The sequence below is a fragment of the Acanthisitta chloris genome, unplaced genomic scaffold (assembly GCF_000695815.1).
Source record: "Acanthisitta chloris isolate BGI_N310 unplaced genomic scaffold, ASM69581v1 scaffold16779, whole genome shotgun sequence".
Classification (NCBI taxonomy): Eukaryota; Metazoa; Chordata; class Aves; order Passeriformes; family Acanthisittidae; genus Acanthisitta; species Acanthisitta chloris.
The window spans coordinates 108816-127152 of NW_008689980.1; the positions used below are offsets into that span (position 1 = coordinate 108816).

The following is an 18337-nucleotide window of genomic DNA, read 5'->3' on the forward strand; positions in this document are numbered from 1 at the left end:
AGCTCAGCTCTACAATGCAGTGTTAGACTTCTGCACTTTAAACTGCTCTTAGTGCCCAAATGCATTAAGACCTGCAAACCTACCTACTTACCCACAAGAGTAATTTTAATAACCACCACTGGCATCAACAATCTGTGGCTCTCCTTGCCTCTCCCTGGCACTTTTATTTGCTGATAATAGCTTTAGTGTGACTTTTATAACATTATTGTGCAAGCTATTCCACATAGAGCTTGAAAAAGTCAAATGACAAAATCATGACTTTCTGGTGATTTTCCTAACAACTCATAGAAAATCAAGTGCTTGCTATTATTCTAAATTTGGTGCCAATTTCATGCCAAAGTTACAGAATTTAAATCTGCAGGTAATTTGTGCCCTAGGGATGCATTTGTGTATTTCAGGAATCACACCTGAGAATTCTGCCCAGAGCTTCATTCTATTCCCAGTCACACCCCTTGCATTCAGAAGCTTTTGCTATGGCTTAAGAATGTGAGGAGCATCTCCTTTGGGATCAGCTCCACTGTGGTCCAACCTGCAGGCAGTGCTCTGGAATAGCTGAAGAATCCCAAAAGCTTGTGCCACTCTTGTCTTTATTTTCCTTTATGTGCAGAGGGTAAAAAAGGGCCTGCCTTCCTTCGTGATGACACAGGCAGAATGTGGCACTAACGAAGGTCCCTAACCTTATCTAACAGCTCATTAATTCTCAACACAAGGAGCAGCAGGGCTCAAACACAGCCCTGACTCAGAGGGGTCAGCAATCCTGTCCTAATTACACACATCATCAAACCACTTCCCCATACTACAGTTATAGGCACATTTCTGGTTTCTAATTCCTAAATTTAACTGAAAGTTCCCCATTTATTTCTTCCTCTAAGGAGAGAGAGGAATCCTGGGGTAACCAGAAGAAGATGAATTCACTGAAAATGTGCTCAGCATGCACTGAAATATTTTATAGTCTGCGGCACTGCCCAGTATTTGCTTTTTTTCCCCCTTCAATGTGTGCCTGAAAGAGATTGATTCTTGCCTCCAGTCTCTGAAGAGTACTAGTAATATCATAGAAGATGTGTTGGGGGGAATTCTATCTCTGCTCCAAACTGCAGCAATCCTGATAAGATACTTGTTTTTTAAAGTACTCTCACCTCCACTAGCATACTGCAGGTGCTAAAAGTTACAGATTCATTTTTTTCTTTAAAAGACCATGAATCCTGCACCTGTCCTTAGGCTTCTGTCAGCTCTCGGTGCACTCCTCGAGCAGAAAAGCACAACACATTTGTGTGCCTTCCAGAGGAACTGGTGTATATGCTGCTGTCATTTGCATATTCTAATAGGCATCCTCAAATGTGTGAAAGCTGCTATTTTATGTGTGATTTTACACATTCTCTAAATAACTCAGAGCTTTATGGGAGGTTCAGGGGCACCCACAGGTTTGGAACATTCCCTGTAGGCGCACGAGCATGGAGGGTTTACTTGCTTTCCAAACAGAGACACATTCAGGAGCCTGAGTTTCTGCTACTAGCACTCCAAGAGATTTTCACATAGATTTCTGGGTAACTTTTACTTGAGAGCCCTCACCCCTACTCTTCTTGACAGCATAGGAGCTTGCAGATTAAATCACCAATATCTTCAAGACACTTGAGATCTCAGAAGCCAAGCTAGAGTCGCTCTGAACCAACAATCAGGGAATAAGATAGGCTTATCAGGTGAAACAAATGCATGTAGCACAACATCCCATCACGCAGCGACTAATTAGGAAGTCGAGACGTGTTACAGAGCTAAGCATTATCTTTATTCTGTTTGTTGGGAGCAACACAATCACTGAAAATAACCTCTGAAGCTAACAGGAGAAGGCTGTAACAAGTGCCTTTGTATAGCACAAGCCACATTAAAAGGCATTCAAAACAACAAAATCCCTATGTTTTATTTCAAATGGAGCACAGAAATTAAAGTCTCCACTAGAGTACAATTTTCATTTTGCTACAGCGACTAGAAAGTACTGCAGCCCTCGCTGTAAAATCACTTATTATGCACCAGCGAGGTGTCTAGGACTGCTGTTTTACAAGTATAACAAGGCAGCATTCTGACCTGATAAAAAAGCAAGGGCAAATTCATATATAATTCTCACTTCAATATAACATGCAAGTATAGTTCCACTAAATTATACATTAAACAAATGCATCCCAAGGAACATTAATCTCAAGTACTGAAATCACAAATTGTCTCACTTCTGCATGGACAGTCTGGATTTTTTATTTATTTTCTGGCTAATACTGGGTGCTGGTAGATGCTTAATAAAGGAAAATACACATTCATTTGCCCAAGAAAATCTGCCTGCCTTTAATAGAGAACAGCACACAGGGCCACCATCAGGCCCCCAGGAAAAGACATGCAACCCTAACAGTTGGGCTGTGCACACACCTGTTTGGAGACTGGTTCTCCTGGATGTGGACTGAGCTGCCCTAATTTGTGTCTGTTGTCACCTCCTGATTATCTCAATGCATTATGCATAGAGATGCACCTGAACTGAACCCAGAGATCAGTGTCAGTGCAGGCTGTGGCAGTAAATAATCTCATTAGGATTGCCCAGCTGCCAGGACCCACAGTTACTGCTGGAAGGCCTGGAGGGCAGTGACTGGCTTTGACCCATGTTTTATTGATGTTCTGCCTTTCTTATGTATGGCATAGCATTTGTCAGGGCTTTTCTCATGAGCTGCTTCTGAGACAGAAGCTCCTAAATCCAGAACAGCACAAGCATTTCAGCCATGCTGCTAAGGCAGTCTCTCAGCAGGGAGAGCAGAGGTGTAATCAATAAGTAAAATGGCATATTCTCTTGGATGAATCCATTTCAAGGTGTGGAAGGAGGAGTGGCTGCTCATTTCATCTCTCTGAGACATATTTGTTGCAAAGGAAAAAGGAATCTTGAATGTGAATCTTGCTTTCATACACAAACTATCAAAATAAAGCATGTGTACACATTATTTCACAGTAAGGACTAAACAGCAAGTGTGTCAGCCAGAGGTACCTCATCAAACACTGCCAAAAGACATAGATGTAGATGGGCTGAGATATGAAGGAAAATTAAGCTGTATTGCCACAGAGATGCAAAGACTCTCCAGCTAATTTATTCTCATGACCTCTCCCCAAACCCACAACCAAGCTCTGAGATATCTCCCAAGGGATGAGTGGAAGTCCAGTTTCATGATTCATTTCAAATTGGACTGGACAGACCACAATGAGATGTACTGCAGGGCAGAGATGTGTGTTAGCAAGGGAATAGTTAAGCTGTCCCAAAATGTCTTTCATGTCTAATTCCCAGGACACAAGAGATTCATTCCAAGAGAACCCACAAATGAATTAGGGGAGCAGATACATTCAGTCCCTTTGACAATTAAGCTGTATGCTGGCAGCAAGAGGTCTTTTTATAGCAAAAAACCAATGAAGTTGGTGATGAGTCTTACTTTTTGAGCACATACAATTCATTTGAGGCCAACAAGGCATACAGAGGTGTGCAAGCAGGTAGGAACCTTTGGGTAAATGCAGGAAGAAGACCCTCTTTGAAGCCATTAAGGAACAGCATGTCCTGTGGACCAATTTCTACCTTTCACTTCTGAAACCTGACTTGCAGCTACCTGTTGGCAGTGGTTTTGCTGACAATCACACCATGCTTTGACTTTCCAAAGTGGGACAGTCCAAAGCCTGTGTGTTGCATCTGCATTCAACACGTGGCTTCAATGATGAGTGCAAAAAAACTATGCAGACTCTCCGTGTACTGTACAATTCTAATCCACAGAGCACAGACCACAGGATATGTTGATGTCTCTGGCAAACTCCATTGGGGTATTGGGGAAGAACTACACCCCTGAGCTCTCTTTCAAACCTTTAAAAATTCTGTCCTCTATCAGCAACCTATTCTTGCTTGGATTACTCATGAAGCAGGAAGCTTGCAAATCCCATCCTACAGGAATAATTTGGATGCTGATTCTGTTTCAGTAATTTCATTTTTTATTTCCAACTGTTGCTCTTACCTGCTGCTGGTTTTCCCTTTGGGAATGCAGCCTGGCTTGTATGCATTCCCTGGTCTCCTGGAAAGCTTGTCTTTGGGACACCTCTGCTGGGTAGTGGGTACACACGCCTACAATGTTTGTACAGGAGAAGATGAGAACATTGGAGACCAGCTGCAACAAGGAAGAAAAAAAGAAGAGAAAAATACTTGGTTACATGTTGGAAAACTGCCATTGGCAACAAAGCACCAGCCAAAAAACAGCCCCTTCCATGACTCCTTAATCCAAGACACATTTAAACCTCAAGCTCTTAATTCTAGTGTATTTTACCTCCCCAGTTTTTAAAATATAAACTGTCATATATGCCCTCAAATATATATTAATACTGTGTATTACTTCATTGATAAAAATACAATTCCATTAGTAATTCTGTAATCTTGCCTTTGGTTATCCATTATCTTGGAACTACTGTGACACAAGTCTATCTAAAAATGCATCATTGCTCCATCACTGGGAGTCAGCGACGACTCATGCAGACAGATCTGACAGAGGAACACAAATATTTCTATGTTTGTGTACCTACATCTCTGGCTTGGAAACATATCAAAGGTACATGAAACCATTATTTTGAAACAGTGCTTAAAATACTGAAGGCAAACTGTTCATATTCACATGGTTTCAGAGCAACTGAAATAGTTTTTTTAATCTAGTTCCAACTCAAAATTTTATGTCACTAGATAAAAAAAAAAAGTTTTTGACATTTCTGTGGACATGACTACAGAAAGAGTTGTTAAGTTTGAAGCATATTTCGGCTGGACAAGCATGAAGGAAAACTACATCAGTCTCCTGCTCCCCTGTGGCTTATGTTTTGTCAGGAAGCAGGTACATAACTTTTGCTAAAAACTTGTGTTGCAGCCTTTTATTTCTCAAACATTTTTTAATAAAAAGGGGAAAAAAACTTCATGCCCATTGGTGGCACATGGTTCAAGCAAAATGTTCAAAACCACATCTGATGGCATAATGTAAACATTTCATTTGACAGAGGTGAGTCACAGTATGACTTTTTGAGAGTTGCACAAGCTGTATTGGACCTCCCTTTGAGGACAGACTTATTTGAAATACCTCTCATCTCTTCTAGGGGGAAAGACTGTCAAACCTGCAAGATTCTTAATAATACAGATCTTTGGTCTATTCCCTAATGAGTCCAAATATATCCTTTGCTTTTATTACTTTTTTACTTGCAGGATATAAAAAGTAGTTTCCAGACCAGCTCATTCCCTGAAAACACAGAGCCAGGCTCTGAAGGGCAGGAGAGCTGCAGGGCACCCCTCAAACCCTGAGCTCACAGTGGGAGCACAGGACTCCCCAAACCAACTTGGACACTGCAGGAGAGAGAAGCCACCCCCATCTCAAACATGGACACACATCCCAAGAGTAACAACCTCTCAAAAAAATCCCATCAAGACTACTCTTAACTCTTTGATTGCATCCATATGCTAAGGACAGAAACAATTCTTTCATTATCAGCTCTGACTTGAAACAGGATTTAGGCAGGAAAACATCTTTCAGCTCAAAATAAGCAACACCTTAAGCTACAGCTATCTGAGGGACTTCCCTCTGCGGATGGCTGCCAGCAGATGGCAACACTCCAACTCCCCAAGTTCTGCAACCAGGTGCTGAATTTTGGGTTACATCCCCACAGTGAGTTCCCATACTTTCATACCATACTACAGTACAATAACCTGCAGGTTACAGATACCCACAGGTGATTATCACTAATGGCAGCTATATGTATTTGCAAACTGGTTATCAAGGAGAAAATTATTCTCAGCCCCTACAGATCACTCCCTCCATCCAGAGCTCACACTTTGCACAGAGATGGGACTCCTGAAGAAACAGGTCATACACATGGACATGAAATAAGTTCTGCTCCTAAACTCACACAGTCCCTTCACAGTTTTATTCTCACTCAGCTCTTTCTATGACTGGATGGATCCTGCCAGATCCAAAATCCTCCATCTCTCTCCCCTAGATTGATCAGACACCAGTCAATTCCTGCCCAGTTACCTTAACCCAGTGCTGCATCTGATGGGCATTCAATGGTTTTGGGGTTTTTTTTGCTGATAATGATAATTTTTAAAGACGAAAAATCCCCCCATAAAAAATATGCTGGTGCTTATTATAATGAAGAAACAGCTTAAGAAGGGAGTAAAAATAGAGTTTTTCTAGGAGTTACTTCTCATTCCATGGATGCACTGATTGTGACTCTCAGCCTGTGAACAGCACTTCTACAAGTTCAATATGGTTAGTATTGACTGAAAGGGGTTAACACTAAACAGCATCTTTTGCATGCCCAGATTACAGCAAGACTCCTAAATCCTCTCTATTGAAGCTATTCAGTTGTGCAGTAAGTAGAACATTGCATAAGCCAGTATATTTGATAAAACTGAAAGCACAGAAGATTCTAAGGGAATAAGCAGTTTTGTGTTTTAATCCTGGGACTCTGAGACTTCATTTTACTTACAGTCACTAGCACAAACCCAAAAGAAACTCCTCAAAACACTGACTCAAGTCTTGCACCAAGAACAGGAGACAACAGGTGATTTAGATGCCAGGCAACATATCAAGAGGTAACCCAGCAGAAAAGAGGAACACGGCCCTGAAAACAAGCCCTTTTTGGGTCTCTCCCAACAAATTGGTATTGTGCCAACAGAAAGCTCCCCCAGAGGAATCCACCCACAAAGATACTGTTGCTGTGCTGATGCCTGAACAGCCAAGCTGTACTGTTCAAGGCAGTTCATATTGTACATTGAGACCAACATTGTCAATGGGGAGTACAAAATACGACATCAGACCTGACATTACTGATAAGATTTTTGGAACACAAAGCAGTTGAACTTTTCAGAACTCCCTGATGATATTTTACACAAACCCAAGGGACTTTGCAGGCTTTACACAACAGACCTAGATGACCACGCTTCATCAAGTAGGAACTAACACTATATTGCAATGTAATCGTTTAGTAGCAAGGGACAGGTATCTGTATCTATTCTGTAAAGAGAAGTTGGTTTCATTCTCAATACGGCATCTTCCCAACAGCCTGAAATGTAAAGAGTGAAACTAGTTTGTATTTCCTGTGTTACTGTGTAACTTTCCTGTGAAAGTCTCAAAGATCTGTGGAGATTTAAAACTGAAGCTCCTGCTATTAGCAGCAACGCTTGTTAGTTCAGCAAGAGCATGATTTGTTCACAACCATTTTCTAGACAGGTATTTGAAAACACAATAAAGCAAAAAATCCCCCAAAACATTCTAATAGCACTATTTTTTTTCACAGTCCTCTGTCTTAATAAAATAAATTTATATCCTGTTTGCCAAATGGTACTACTTGCTTATCAGCTTCTTTGCCATTTTGCTATGGTAACCAGCTTCAATCCCAGGAGGAAAGAGACGATGTAGATACTAAAAAACTGATTCCCTAAGCTCCATGGCCTGAAAAGTAAAAACATATTATGGCAGCTATTTCAGACAATCTGTGCTTGGAGAGCTGTTCAAGGCAATGGAAAGATATAACTGTCTATTTTGTAGTTGATTTCCTTCCCTCGACTAGCTAGAGATTTAGCGTCAGAAGATTCCTACTCTTCTGATTTTGGAACATAGTTTATAAAAGATCATTTAACTTACATGTAACTAGCAGATAAGCTACTAAACCTGCCTGCAGTATTGCCATATATGAGTATTTCATAAACTAACATGTTTACTCTTCTATCACCTGTGTGAGGCAGAGAAAAGCTGTTCTCTGGATGATACCAAGGCAGAGTTCTGTTAAGGTGACTCAGTACCTAAGGAAAAGCTATGTACTATGAGGGGTTTTCAAAAACCACCATGACTTCTTTGTTCCACTGAAATAATAGATCACTCAATCTCAGACAACAAAACAGAACAGACAGTTTCTAGTCCCTTTGATTTCACCGCACAAACAGCGCACTGCAACACTTTTGTTGAATCTCCCACAGGAAACTGTTTTCAATATTGTTTCCCCCTTGGTGACTGAAGGAAAAAAAAGGCAGAGATGGAAACAGTTTAGTTCCACGTGTTATAGGAGTTATGAAAACCTGGTATTACAAAATCGAAATCGAGTGCTAAATTCGACCTCACACTATTGTTACAAAATGGATGTTTTAGGCACCTCAGACTAGGCTGAGGAAGATGTAGGATGTCTTGGTGGGCAGGGGAGAACCTCCAGGCCTCCACAAGCAGAAAAGTTATCAGTTTGCATCAATATTGTCATGCTTCTCTCTGCTGTGTTTCTATTCAGGAGTTCTTCAAACACCAGATGATATTCAATAAGTAATTAAGAGAGAACAACATGCTTAAGAGAAATAGTGTCAAGATAAATTTTGTGAGTTCCCCACCTCTGCCAGAGCACACAAGTCTGGCTACCAACATGGGACGGTGGGCCATAGTCCTTGCAATATCACTGCTTATCATAAAAATCACAGAACCTGTTTTTTACCAAGATATTCTGCTCTGGTCCACTTTTCTTTCAGAGGAACAGGGTTATTTCTCTTCTGAGATCACAGCATTAGGCTATTCCCTTTAGTTTCCAACACCACTAATCAGTATTTTCTTTTTTGATTTATCTTTCCTTTAAATCAAAATACTGTTTTGATATTTTCATAAAGTCCCATTTTGAAAACAATGACGTTTGAAGCTTTTACTGTGGGGCAGTAAAACTGTCAGAAGGAGAAATACAGCACAAACGTGGAGATTAAAAAGCCATTGAAAACAACCTGCAGCAAACAACAAACTATGCACCCCTTCTTTCCAGAGTGTGACACTGCTCTGCCTCTGCTTTCCAGCTCTTGTGATACTCATCCAGTAGCAATTTTTTTATGAAAGTGATTATCTGTGCAACAACAAAGGTCAAAGTAGATAACAACTGACTTTCTAGACTACATTTCATAGTGGCTGTATACTGAATTGGCAGTCTGGCCCATTATTAATTGCAGGGGCAGAAACTGAAAACTGCTTTAATTTTTAGAGTTCTTTTTTCTGACCTTGAAAAATTATTATGAAATCTTGAATACTTAGTGGAAACAATGGAAGAACATAAATATGATGACTACAAAAGCTCTAACTATCCAAGATATTTCTACCACACCTGTAAGTGCAATCATGAATTGGAAGTACAGATAAATTCTCAAGATAAAAAGGACAAATGTTATGAAAAAGTGCTATTGTTATAAGGTATAGCTGGGGCTGGTTTTTAAACACTTTCCCTGGACAGCAATTAACCCTCTATTGCCTCTTTATATACAACTGACTAATAAAAAAATTGGAGCAGCTACAGAGCCAAAGGCATAATGAAAATTAAAACAAAAGGGAACATCAACTGGCTCTGAGATCAAATTACTCATGTATTTGTGCTGTATATACAACATCTTTTATTTCCCAGAGCTGCAACCAGCAAAATACTCAGATAGCAAAAATGTGTAGATTATGCTATAAAGATAATTAAACAATTAAAGTCATATGATCTTCTCCCAGTGTTTGGCCAGTAAAGAACAGTGTAAGTACCAGTGAAGAAATCAGGAGGTTTCAACTTTAAAACTGACAAGTACTTTTACTGAGTATTGAGAGATAACTACAATATAAAAAGATTACATCAATACACTAGAGTCTAAGAACAAATTTTCTGAAGTTGCTATACGGTACCTTCCCTCTCTGTTCTGCTGCTGCTGTGCAGTAACCACTACTTGGACCTTGACCAGAACAGAAAACTGGTTACAGCCACAGCCTTCCAAAGGCTTCTCTGAGTAGTGCTACTGATGCCAGTGCTGTAAGTTTAAATGCTTCCTTAAGTCATCGTTTAATTTAACTATCACAAAGTAGCAGGATTTACTACAGAATGAGGCTCTAGATATGCAGCAAATCTCTTCAGTTGATGATAAGTACAAAAAAAGTCTCTGCAGAAACAGAAAAGAAAAGAAAAGAAAAGAAAAGAAAAGAAAAGAAAAGAAAAGAAAAGAAAAGAAAAGAAAAGAAAGTGCTGTCCTTCACTAGCAATAAAACATTAGGGAAGGAGATTCCTGGGTTTATCATCCATCCTCACCCAATCTCTGTGGCAACCAAGTTTGTTTATCTTCACACTTATACTTTACGAGCTACGGATCAGCCCTGGTTTTCATGCAAGGACCCTTGATGGTGAATTTGATGAAGCAAGCTAACAGGCCATGGCTGAGGGAGAGACAGCTGTGTGGGAAGCTTCCAGGGAAAACACCCTGTGGCCCTTGGATGCAAGAGTGAGACCCTGAAACCACTTAGGGGAAGGCTTCTTCCACTGAAAGAAGGACATTTCCCTTGCCCTCCTAACAATTCAACCCCTGCTTTATTATTTCAATGATCACCTCAGTCTTTGCAACCAGGTTGCCTCCTTCAAACCCAGTGGCTTCTATCTGAAGAGATGGCACAACAACAGATGCTTCTCTTCAGCACCGAGAGCTGAGCACAAGCCACAGGTTTGGCCAATTTCAAATCTGCTGTGGCAGCCTCCAGAAGGAAGATGATAGAAATGGAGGGCTGAGATTGCTACAGATCTCACGAGCAATACTGTGCAGTGTTTTTAGCTTTTTAACTTCTAACACTCCAGCTCACTTAATCTGACCCTAGTGAAAATGCATTTGCACCATGAGTGAATTCATCTCCCTGAAGTGTGTTTAGTTCTGATCCACAGAGGTACTTCTGTGACCAAGACTTTAGCAATCAAACACAATCTTACTGAAATAAAAGCTTTTCAAACAGGATTCCAAACATTAGGTACATCTCTTTGAGGACACGAAAGTGGATGAAAGCTCCTAGAATTTCTGTGCATGACTCACATCTTCACACACAAAATACATCAAGATAATTTTGACAACTGTACAAAATTTGCACAGACGCATGATAGCTTAGGCAATTTAGATGATGACTTTAGTTAAGGAAGTGAAGCAAAACTCTGATATTCCAGCAAAATCAGTTGTTCTGCAAATTATTGTAATTACGTTTGAGTTGTTTTCTTTCCAGTGCCACCTGTCCCTGTGCTCTCCAGACAGGAGGAGCTGTTCAGGTAAGAAGATACAATAGGTATTAATAGAAAACACTGTAATAGAATAGAAGTTGGATAAAGATGTCTGGTTATCCAGATTCTCCACAATGCCTCTGAAGTTAAAGGAAGCTGTAATCAATGAGGAGAAAAGTCAAGAAATGTGCTTGATTCATCTTTTATATCCTATTTCCTTCCCTATCTGATGGAAGGGGTGCAAATGAAGGAGGACAAATGCTTAGGTTTTCTATCAGGCTCTCCTAAAATTAGTCTGCTATACTGATGCACACATTAAACTCCACTTAATATATGCCAACTAACTCAACAAGCAAATACATAAGCTGATTTGAGCCATGATGGGAGCAAGATTTTGTTTACTTGGCTTTTCTGCATTTTTTCCTTTGGAATGGGTTGTGCCTGGCAGCCATACCAACCACGTGGAAAGAGCAGAAGAGACCTCTGAAGCCTGTCCTGCAGGATACCAATTCTTCACAGTCACCTCCAAGCTGCCACCACCTCCCTTATGCATCCTCCTGTCAACGGGTGCTCTGCTTTTCCCAAAATCCTACACATTGCCAACAAAGTCACTTCACAGAGAAGCATGTTCCCAAGACCTGTGGTTGTATTCAATGGCCATGAGAGAAAATATCTACTAAATAAGCAAAATCATGAAGATGAACACCCCATCATAGTGAACCCTAGTCCTTAGTGTTTCTGGGAATATTTCTGGGAGCCCTGGACTCAGATACAGGCAGTGCATCACCCCTTATCATCCATCGTCATTTAAGCACAGGCGTCACCTCCAGGTCACTGGGAAAACAAAAATATTTATGCAGTTACATGAAAGTCTTATTTATCTGGGAAAAAGGAACATTCTTCAATTGCTCAGCAGGCAGAAATGAGTGCCCTAAATATGGTCTGTAAGATATAAAAATTGTTATTTCCCAAGCATTTAGAATGTGTGTTTTTGGGAGGTGGTGAGTTAGGCTGGTTTTGTTTGTTTGTGTGGGAAGAAATGTAAAACTGGAGAAAGAATGGAATACAGATGGATATTTTGGTTTTGATTTAAAGAAGACCTCGTTTCTTCTTCTGTTGCTGGATTTCAAATCAAGCCAAGGCAGCTTGCCCACAAGCTCTGCTCCTTCCTATTAACATCCCTATCCCAACATATAGTTTTAATAAACAAGACTTACCAAGCACCACCAGCAAAGTTTGAACTCTTGAACTGAAGCAGTGGCTTGTACCAGATGAGGTGAAGGAGCAGCATTCATAGCAAAGATTGTGCACAGCCACCACTAATAAACAAGCCAATCTGTAAGGGATCTGGCTGGATCACAACTGAATACTCTCTGATGTGTGGTTTTGCCAGCTGTTGCAGTAAACCAGGTTTACTTCTGCATGAGAGAGGTTGCATACAAGTCTGAGATTTGTTATTGTGTCTCACGGTCTGGCTGCTCGAGCAGCTGAACGTACTGATCTCTAAACAGATTTGGTTTCAACAACACAAAGACTTGGTAGGCAAATTCCCAACCAATTTTTAACTGAGCACAATGATCAGCTTGAAGGCACATTCCTTGGCCTTCAGCTTCGGCATACTGAATTTCAAAGGTCTACAGTAATATAATAAAGATTTTATAGAGAAGCTCTAAAAGACTCTTCAGAACTGTTTATAAAGACAAGTGTAAGACAACCCAACGACAGCAGTTATGACCGGCTCTGTTTATAATATGAATTACACAACACAATGCAGCCTGCCTTTATTTCATGGCACACAACCCTTATTGGGACCTGCACTACTGCACTCTTCATGTGTCTTTCATTCTGTCTTCTTTATATGGGAAATCTTGTTACTATCCCCCCCGGACTTTCTTCTCAGCTCCCCAGTTGTGTCTTTCCCCCAAACACACACACAAGCACACGGACTCATGATTTCAGAACCAAACCAAATGGCTATTTTAAAATTAGACAATCTGAATCTCATTCTGTTCCAATAGCTTCAACAATTTGGTTGCTTGCTACTACACAAGCTTTTCACAGCAGACTCTGCAAGGCACAGTTGTAATTGCTTTGCACTATCTGAAGGAAAATATTTCGAGGTAAACTTTCAAGGCATATATATTGAAAACACTATCCAAGTCCCAACCATAAGAACACATCATTCCTTTCTGTCAGCACTAGGAAATGGCAGAAGTTGGATTCTTGAATCAAGATATGCTATAGCTAAAGGATATTTTTGCTAGGATCTTAAACCTGCTTTTTCTCGCTGTCAAATGTGCAAGATGAATATACTGAAAATATAAGAATTACAATACTGTAAAAGTTCAATTGTTAAAGAGAAACAAACAAATCAAGCTCACTTCGCTGGAGATGCACAGTTTGGAAGATTCTTTGAATTGAAATAAGCTGGGTCAGCTGAGAATTGGGCAAGATATAAAGAAACCAAATCCGAATTTCTTCTGCTAGTGGAAAATTTTGAGCCTGTAATTGAGCATGTACTTTTATTCTCCCAAAGATCATTATCAGAGATTATGCAGCTGAATAGGTTTTCTGAGGTGAACTTAAAATAGACCGAATATCATTCTAACCTCCCCAAGAGAATACTGTACACTGCAGAATTGAACTTTGAAAAATGATAAATTATGAATATTTAAAGTAACCTAATCTGAGGAAGACAGGAAAAAATAAGGAGGACTTATTTTCAGAAGTTTTTGTAATATGACAACAAGACACGACCTAAGAGACCTTCTGAACTATGCAGTTCATTCCCCACTTGCCTCTTAGAAACCTGTGACAACCAAAAACTGATACCACAATTCTGTTGAAGGTCAAAGGCCACTGATTAGCAGTACTTGCTTTACTTCTATTATAAGCAATATTTCTCTGAATATATTCCAAAAAGACACATACTTTTCCCAGAGTGAACAATATTGACAACAAACAAATTAGCTTGCAATCTTCTTTCCCTGTCATCATCATCTCTTGCATCACTGTTGAAATATTTAGTCATGGCACTAGATTCTTCATTTCCAAAAACACAGTTCCTGTGCACTTGGCCTTGCCTAGTAAGCTTTTCACAAATCTGCCTTTGTATTATGGGAGATTTAATAGTAAACTTAAAACCAAAAGGACTTCAAATGCAGATGATAACTGGATAAATAATTGCTTAAAGATGAAAAACAGAGCTGAGAGAGGTTTTTCTATTTAATGAAAAATGAGTACAGTTATTGCCTCTATGTCTGGGAAGTGAGGGCCATGCAAATAAAGAATTTAGCAAGAGATAACAATTTTTTTAAAAAGGTTGTACAAAATGATGTAAAGTCTTTCAGTATGTGATCAGATCCATGACTGGCTTGAAATCATAGACTGGTTCTTTGGCTTACTACTATAATGTGATAGCATTTGTTGGTCTAAATCCAATAGGGAGCTCCTAAGCCACTTTTGATAGGATAAAGACATTGGAACCAGTTCTCTATTCTTCTCAGTTTAACTGTATCAACTTTAGACAAAACTAGAGAAAATGATTAATTGTATCTCTAAGATGTTATTTCATGACACACTTATTAGTGCTTTCTGATAGTCAGTCATAAGTAAATATAAGATATCCCTTCAAAGGTAAAGCAGATGGTCCTTGACAGAAGTGATGAGTGGTACATCACCTGGTGCACAGAAGGCCCAAACCCTCTAATACACATCCTGCTGCAGGGCTGGAAAAATAGCAGCAAACAGAAGAAAAAGGGAAAGGATGGTGAAAGTCACAATTTCAGATATGCAATGCAAAGTCAGGAGAATACAGAAAGAGAACAGACTAGAAGAAAAGACTTAAATAGGTCGTTTCAGTCGTTGACTTCCTTCATCCACTGAGGTCTAACAGACAGTCTTTAAAAGTAGCCAACTGCTCTTTAAGAACATCAGACACAAAATACACTGACTCAGAGGTATCTTGTCTGCTTATGAACAAAAACCCTCCAAACCCTATTCCTTCTTAAGAAACTATTTCAGACATTTGTAGCAGAAATCAACTGGTAAAACCAACTATTTCAGCAATTTGATGCTAAGCATAATGCCAGGCATCACACTGGCATCACAAAGAGTACTGCCCACTGCTAGCTTCCTCTGATGTTTTCATTATTACCATAGCCTGGGCAGAAACTTCTTATGTGGTTATCATCTACCACTTTGCTTGTTGCATTCATATTTAACTGAAAAGTTCCTGATGTCTTTGCAGTTTCAGAAAGAAGCAAACAGTCTCTGTTGCCATCCCTTGCTGGCAGAGAATGTAAGTATTAAACATTGTATTTGTCCTGAGACTGCCTTAAACTGGAGAAGTGAATTGAGGCTGCAGCAAACACTTAAATGCTGAATAATGTTCGTCAGCTCACAGGCAAGTTTTTATCAGTTTCAAACAAGGCTCAGTAGGCGATGTGTCACATTTCCTAGCATGAGTCCCCAACTTCAGAGATTCAATTTGCCCTTAAAATATCACTTTTACAGTGTAATATTGCTATATCTGATTATCAGCACTGCACAGATCAGAGCAAGCTGTGCTTCTTTGAAAGAGAAACTAGTTGGAAAATCAGCACCATATTTTATTGGACTTTCGATACTTAGTTGATACAATTGAATATCCAGGACTTGGACTCCAAGGAGCATATTTACCTTCCCTACTGATTCTTACCACTACAGATGGGTCAGATGCTTGATATCATCCAACTGTGCACACACCAGTTCTAAACAACAAGAACTAAAATGCCAGAAGTTATCTATCAACAAGAAGGAAGAGAATTAGAGATTGAAAACAAAAAAAAACCCCAGGAAAATAAAACTGGGTTACTTCCTATGCCTTTCTTTAATTCAAGGAATGTGAGCAGGATATTTTGAAGAGGAAGGATAGAGAGTACATTGTCCTAAGTCCACTGTCCTATATACTATCATAAAAGCCACGAGAATTGGAGTCAATGTAGCTGACACTGAACAGAAAAACAACGTGGTTGATCATGAAGTGCCTCTTTGCCAGCATGCCTTCTCAGCAAAGCTCCTGCTTCCCAGTTTGAGTGCTGAACATCAGCTCAGGAACAAAAGATGCACCTGGCATTAACAGCTTCCACTTCAGGGAGAGAAAGGTCTGCCCTTGGTCTGAATGCAGACAGAAAATGTGCTCAAGTACACTGATTCCTAAAGTGCCTGGAAGCAGTCAAAGATCCCTGACATTGAAAATCATCTTCCTAACAGCAGGTGCAATTCCCTCAGGGGAGGTGAGAACCCTATGCCATGGCATCTCAATCTTAAAAAAAAATTGCCTAGCCACAGTTAAATCTCACCCACTAGGTGTGGGTGAGCCCCTTTTACCTGCTCTGTTTGTAACAGCTGCATCAAACAGGCAATACACATTTCTTCATGCTTTCTTATGATTAAAAAGACAGGTTCTCTGCATCCCTGATCACCAAAGTATGTAACTTTTCCATTTGTGTACTCCAGTGCTCCTTAAACAAAAATTTATCACCAGCAAGTTAAATCTCACCCACTAGGTGTGGGTGAGCCCCTTTTACCTGCTCTGTTTGTAACAGCTGCATCAAACAGGCAATACACATTTCTTCATGCTTTCTTATGATTAAAAAGACAGGTTCTCTGCATCCCTGATCACCAAAGTATGTAACTTTTCCATTTGTGTACTCCAGTGCTCCTTAAACAAAAATTTATCACCAGCAAGTGCTAAGCTGTTAAATAACTTTGGTCCCCCTAACTCTTTCAATTTTTACCATGCCCAACTTCTAAATACTTGATAAAGGACACAACACAGGAAGCACAGCAAGGAGATGGACAACATGGGAACTACTTACCCTACACATGAGAAAGGTTTTAGGCAAGCAGACAGTGGGCCCAGACTATTACCTTCACTGCTGGACACACCGTGGACATGTCCACAATATTTTTCAGCAATCACATTTGACACCTGCTCAATGTGCAGTGATCATCACTGCTCACAGAACTAATGTTCCTTCTATGCTGTGCTGTGACTTGAAGTCAGGATGGTTTGAGGGGATCCCAAGGACGTAAGGCTTTACCAGGGCTCTGTTGTTACAACTTCCTTTCCCCAGAAGGGTCAGTTCGAAGAATCTACAGGAAAGTCCTTTCTCCTCCTCCAAGGAAGGAGGCTGAATTTTCTAACACCAAGGTTGAATCCTTGCAATTGCTTACTGAAGGGAGGCTGGATGCCCTTCCACCCACAGAGAGCAGCCGATATACAGAACTTCTCTGCTGAGCCAAGGACAATCTTGTTCCAGATCACAAATTATATCCTAAAGCCTCACTAGTTTTTAAGAAAGGTCAAATTCTGCTATTGTATCTGCACAACCCAAGCAAGGACAACAAGGGTACATAGCTACTTATACATTGCCTCCTACTGTTCTTATTTGACACACTGGTCAGGTCCACAAAACTACTGTGTCAGGTCCCAAAACAGGGCAAAAGAATCTCCATCACTGAGCAGCTTATAATTAACAGATGTGTTGCCAGAATGTGCTATTATTTTCCACACAGTATGGTTGCTATATGGGTCTTCAGAGAAACAACAAAAATTTGATGAATTCTCTCTCTACCTTTTTCCTCATGCAGTCAAGCAGTTTCTGCTAAGACCTATAAAATATTGACATTGTCACGAGTACTTTATTCCCACAGAACAGAATGTATTTAATCCCTGAAGCTATTCCCACTAATTTTTACAGCTATCACAGGGGGGTATCTTTTAAAGAAACTATTATATTTCTGAAAATAACATTTCTTCATATATTCCCCCTTCCACCATAGTCTGCTCTGAGCTGAAAGCCTCAACTACAGTTTTCTGCCCACCTGAGTATAATTCTAGCCTTTCTTCTATTTGCAAGGTATACAGAAATGAACTTACAGTCCAGACCTCCAGGGTTAAGATTCAAACAGGATTTTAGCACTTCTAGGAGACCGATTCACCAGGTAACATTGACCAGATCTCTTTCAAATTATCTTGGCAGTCCTTCCTGTCTTTTAAATTTGGCTATTGACTCACTTTCTCACTGTGTGCATTACAGAACCCATTTTTAATTGCTCTGCAACACCTGAGTTAAAAGCTTTTTTTGTATTTTCAAGGTATGCACATTAGAAATATTCTCCAGATCCTGTGCTGCAGTACTCAGTCACTAAACCATTTAAGTAGCATGAAGTGATAGGAAAGTCAAATGCAACTTTTAAATTTGGCTATTGACTCACTTTCTCACTGTGTGCATTACAG

At 40.0% G+C, this 18337-nt stretch overlaps 1 protein-coding gene across 1 annotated transcript in view; it reads right to left on the reverse strand.

The window, feature by feature from the left end:
• Positions 1–18337, reverse strand: part of ADCY5 (adenylate cyclase 5) — a gene marked incomplete at its 5' end in the record, with an annotated part of 210414 nt that overhangs the window by 80837 nt on the left and 111240 nt on the right. The window contains 1 exon segment of the mRNA XM_009081649.1: positions 4020–4169. Coding sequence (XP_009079897.1) covers positions 4020–4169 — 150 coding nt within the window.